Below are 5,233 nucleotides of genomic sequence, written 5' to 3'. Positions count from 1 at the left end.
TATTTGTTTGTCTCTTTCTGTCTTTATCATTTGCTTATTTATTAATTTGTACATATATATATATTTATTTATTTATTTGTTTGTCTCTCTGTCTCCTTTTACTGCGTCTTGTGTCTCCTTGTGTCTGTCTCTGTCTTTATATATATTTGCTGCTGCTTCTCTTCAGCTGTTCTTCTTGTATTTGTACTGTATGAATACGTTCAGTCACAGTGTCTGCTGCCGCTGCTGCTGCTTTTGCTTTTGCTGCTGCTGCTGTTGTTGTTGTTGCTGCTGCTGCTGCTGGCGCTGCTGCTGCTGCAGGTGCTGCAGCTCCTTGCTACTTCTGGCGTCGATCCGTGCTTGTAAAATAGAAGCCGAAGAGCAGCAGCAAAAGGTGCTGCTTCTGTTGCTGCTGCTGTTGCCGCTGCTGTTTCTGTTGCTGCTGCTGCTGTTGCTGCTGCGGAGACACCACAAAAAGGGATGGCTTGCTGCTGCTGTGTTTGTCTCCTTATCAGTCTTCTCTAGGTCTGCGTTTGTTGGTGTTGTTTGTTTTGTTTTGTTTGCTTACTTTATTTATTTGTTTATTTGTTTATTTGTTTGTTTGTTTGTTCGTTTTGAAGGAGACAGCAGCTGCTAGCGAATGAATGCACATTAAAGCTGAGGAGACACCCCAAGGAGACAGCAGACACCTCATCTGTCTCCTTCGGGTGTATGCGGAGACACCGCAATTTCTCTTTCTTGTCTCCTTTGCTCTCCCTCTTTCTGTCTCTTTTATCTGTCTTTAAACCCTCAGGAACAGCAAAGAGAGACGCCTGCTTTTACTCTATTTTTGCTGTCTCTCTCCCAGCAGAAAGGAGAAGACGCCCCTAAACCCTAAACCCTAAACCCTAAACCCTAAACCCTAGACCCCACAGCTCTTGAAACGCTTGGCAGAAACTCTTCGTCTGAGCTCCAAACTCTAAAACCTAAACCCTAAATACCAAACCCTAAACCCTAAACCCTAAACCCTAATGCTGTCTCCGCACTGCTGCTCGCCCGGTGCCTCCGTGCAGCTGCAACTATGAGGGAGACAGCAGCAGATCCTCCCTTTGAATTTGTTTGTATATAAAACAAGCAAAAACAAATATAAAAAGCAGAAAATGCTGCAGCAGTAGCGACAACCGCTGCTGCTGCTGCTGCTGCTGCTGCTGCTGCAGGGAGATAGGCGCCATACTGAGGTCACCTAACTCACGCAGCAGCAGCGAGAGCTGCTGCTGCTGCTGCAGCAAGACGGAGACTTGCTGCTTCCCCCTTTTAAAATACAAACTTCTTGTGTACATACACCTCAAGATTCTCCTTTCTCCCTGCGCTGGAAGACACCTGTCTCCTTGCTGCTCTGCAGCAGCAGCCCGAGCACAGCAGCAGCAGCAGCAGCAGCAGCAGCAGCAACAGCAGCAGCAGCAAGGCCAACAAAGGCAGAAATGTCTGAAGAGACACCTGTTTAACCAACAGCTGTACATACACCTAAGGTTTGCAGCAACACAATGCCCGCTGAGTGTGAGAACATTGTCTCCACAGCAGCAGCTGCTGCAGCAGCTGCTGCTGCTCCTGCTGTTGCTGCTGCTACAAACACTGCTGGAGACACCGCAACAAACTCGGTTGCTTCTTCTCCCCTAGACACCTCCGCACACACGGGGTCTCCTCGGGAGAGCTCTACAACAGCAGCAGCAGCAGCAGCAGCAGCAGCAGAAGCAGCAAACTGCACACCAACATCCACTCCCATGGGCGTCTCTCGGAGACAGAGACAGTATTACAGGCAGCAGCAGCGACAGCAGCAACGCCAGCAGCAGCAGCAGCAGCAAATCTTAGGCCTTGGCTCCCTGCGAGGAGCTCGCTTCACCAGCAACATCGGCAGCAAACGCACATGCAGCAACTGCAGCAACAGCACCACCAGCAGCCTGCAGTCTGTCCGCCTCCATCTCACTAACCACCTTTCAAATAGCCAAGTGGGTCTGCTGCTGCTGCTGCTGCTGTTGCTGCTGCTGCTGCTGCTGTGCCGCTCCTGCTGCCGTTGCTGGTGTTGCTGTTGTGTCTCTGTTGTTGCTGCTGCTGCTGCTGCTGTGCCGCTCTTGCTGCCGTTGCTGGTGTTGCTGTTGTGTCTCTGTTGTTGCTGGTACTGCTGTTGCTGCTGGCGCTGCTGCCGTTGCTGCTGCTGTTGTTCTTGCTGCTGGCCTTGTCTTTGTTTCTGCTGTTGCTGTTTCTGTTGGTTTTTCCGTTGTTGCTGCTGGTATGCTGCTGTTGCTGCTGCTGCTGCTGCTGCTGTTGCTGCAACATTTGGTAATAGTAAGGCAAACAAATCTGCTGCCCTTGCGTCTTTCACTGCTCGCCTGGCTACGCCTGCTGCTTCTTGCTGCTGCTGCTGCTGCTGCTGCTGCTGTTCAGGCGGAGTTGGAAGTGCATGGAGTCGATGTTGCTGCAGTTGCTGGCAGCATTGTTAACCGCCTCGCTCTGACGCTGCAGCAAGCCCCACGTATTGCGGATGCAGCAGCAGCAGCAACAGCAGCAAATGCGTCCTCCTTAGGCGCAGCACCAGCAGCAGCAACAGAGGCCGCCGCTGCAGCAACAGCAGCAGCAGGAGCTGCTACTGCTGCTTCGAACGCTGCACCAGCTACTGCTGGAGACCCTGCTGGAATCCAGAAGCAGCAACTGGAGCTGCTGCAGCAGAGGCAGCAGCAACAACAGCTACAACAACTCTCACTCCTGCAGCAGCAGCAACAGCAACTCTCGCTGTGGCAGCAGCAGCAAGAACAACTGGCACTCCTACAGCAGCAGCAACAACAACAGCTCATGCTCTTGCAGCAGCAGCAGCAACAACAGCAGCGGCAACAGCAGCAGCAACAGCAGCGGCAACAGCAGCAGCAACAGCAGCAACAGCAGCAACAGCAGCAGCAGCAGCAACGGCAGCTGCAGCAGCACATTCAGCTGCGCAAGAGAAGCAGCAGCAGCAGCAATTCCGGTGTATCCCTCTGCTGCTCTTCGCAGCCGCCGCTCTATTGTAATACCCCCAACGCCTCTTCCCCGTCGCCCTGCTGCTGCTGCTTCTCCTCCTGGCTTCTACAAGCAGCAGCACGACAAGCAGCAGCTGCTGCAGCAAAGAGCCAAGCAGCTGCTGCTGCAGCAACAAAACCAAATCAAGCAGCAACGTGTAAACCTCCAGAGGCAGCAAGAACATCTGCAGCAACTGCTTGCCCATAAGCAGCAGCTGCTGCTGCAGGCTCAACGGGGAGAGGACCAGCAGCAGCAACAGCAGCAACAGCAGCAGCAAGTGCAGCAATACGAACAGCAGCAACTACTGCATCACCAACTTCAGCAACAAAACATGCAACAGCAGGAGCTGCAGCAGCAGCAGCAGCAGCAAGGCTCCTTTGGAGGGGCCCACGGATACTTTCTAACCAAACCGATGGGTCAGCTACAGCAGCCTCAGGCGCAGCAGCAGCAGCAGCATCAGCAGCAGCAGCAGCAGCGGCTTCTGCTGCAGCAACAGATCGCGGGTGCGGACTCCCCTAGCAGCAAGCAGGGAGGAGTGCAGCAGCAGCAGCAGCAGGATGGATACAAAGGAGCCAAAGAGCAGCAGCAAGACCTCAGGCGAAGCGGCAGCAGCACTGTCTCCACAGCCACGAGCACTGTATGCGGAGACAGTTTGCTGCGGCGCCTCTCTTCTATCCAGGGCCCTAAGCTTGATGAGGCTGCTGCCAAGCTGCAGCAGCAACAGCAGCAGCAGCAGCAAGTGCAGCACAAGGTGCACACGCAGACACAGAATGAAGGCGCAGAGCAGCAGCACGGGCAACTCCAGACAGGGCAGAGGCTACTGCAGCAGCAGCAGCAGCAGCAGCAGCAGCAGCAGCAGCCCCTGTACCAGCAACACCGGATGCTGCAGGAATTGCAGTTCCGTATGCAGCATGACGCGTGTGAGCAGATGAGCCAGCGCCTGCAGCAGCAACAGCAGCAGCAGCAGCAGCGGCAGCGGCAGCATGCAGCTGCCCATAACCGCAGCCAAACACCCAACCCCAGCAGCAGCAGCAGCAGCAGCAGCAGCAGCAGCATGGGGCAGCAAGCGTTTGTCTATGGGGCTGCCAGAAGAAGATCTGCAACGCCGGGTCTCTTCTCAACCAGTCCCCCCTCTGGTGCAGCAGCAACCCAGCAGCAACAGCAGCAGCAGCAGGGTGCTGTCTTTCTACATCACGCGGCTGCTGCTGGTGCTGCTGCAGCAGCAGCGCGAGATAGCAGCAATCGATTCTCTCTGCCTGAAGGACACGTGGTGGTTCAGGAGGAGGTGAAGGCCCAAGTGTTAGATATGGCTGCTGCTGCTACAGTAGCGAGAAGCACGAGCGGCGCAGCAGCAGCAGCAGCAACTGCAGCAGCAGCAGCAGCAGCAAAACCACTGCCTGTTCAACTCACACGCCTCAGGCCTTATTTAGTCCCTGTCGATATTTATATCCCGAAGCTTGTTCAGGTGCCGCTGCATGTTGTGCAGCAGCACGTAAACTATGAAGCTGTTGCAGCAGAAGCAGCAGCAAACCCTGCTGCTGCATCTCCCCAGAAGCTACAAACACCCCACAAGCAGCAGCAGCAGCGGGAGCTCGAGGCCTTCAACAAACAGCAGCACCAACACTTCGCCGCTATGCTGCAACGAGCGAAGCAGCAAGCAGCAATATGCGGAGCTCAGACCCTGCCTTTGGAGCACCTGCTGCAGCACCAGCAGCAGCTGCTGCAGCAGCAGATGCTGCAGCCGCAGCTGCTGCAGCAGCAGCCACAGCAGCAAGCGGCTTCCCGCTAGCCCAGTGCTCCGCAATACATATTCCTTGCCTCCACATCCCTAAACCCTAAACCCTAAACCCTAAACCCTAAAGGGTGGTATATAGGGCAGAGAAGAATGAATGGAGAGTTGAGGCTTCACGCATGTCTTCGGTCGCTACAGTCATATACATATCTCCAGCTGCAGAAGCAGCAACTGCTGCAGCAGCAACTCCAGCAGCAGCAACTCCAGCAGCAGCAACTGCTGCAGCAACAACTGCTGCAGCAACAACTGCTGCTGCAACAACTCCAGCAGCAGCAACTGCTGCTGCAGCAACTGCAACAGCAGAGCATCTCCATCAGCCGCTTCTACAGAAGCAGCAACTGGAGCGGCAGCACCTGCACCAGCAGGATCTGCAGCAGCAGAACCAGCAGCAGTAGCTGCAGCAGAATCAACTGCACAGCAGATATCCGCTCTAGT

At 54.7% G+C, this 5,233-nt stretch overlaps 1 protein-coding gene across 1 annotated transcript; it reads left to right on the top strand.

Annotated features, from left to right (window-relative positions):
• Positions 1 to 1,502: 1,502 nt before the first annotated feature.
• On the top strand, positions 1,503 to 4,795 carry EAH_00040730 (hypothetical protein, conserved; the record flags this gene model as incomplete). The annotated part of the gene is made up of 3 exons (XM_013395219.1): positions 1,503 to 1,964; positions 2,401 to 2,976; positions 3,233 to 4,795. The coding sequence occupies 3 exons, from the start codon at positions 1,503 to 1,505 to the stop codon at positions 4,793 to 4,795; spliced, it is 2,601 nt and encodes an 866-aa protein (XP_013250673.1).
• Between the last annotated feature and the right edge of the window lie 438 nt (positions 4,796 to 5,233).

Source organism: Eimeria acervulina, genomic scaffold (genome assembly GCF_000499425.1).
Source record: "Eimeria acervulina Houghton genomic scaffold, Eah_scaff501, whole genome shotgun sequence".
Taxonomy (NCBI): domain Eukaryota; phylum Apicomplexa; class Conoidasida; order Eucoccidiorida; family Eimeriidae; genus Eimeria; species Eimeria acervulina.
The sequence above is the reverse complement of the archived record's forward strand: the minus strand, read 5'-3'. Positions and strand labels throughout refer to the sequence as shown.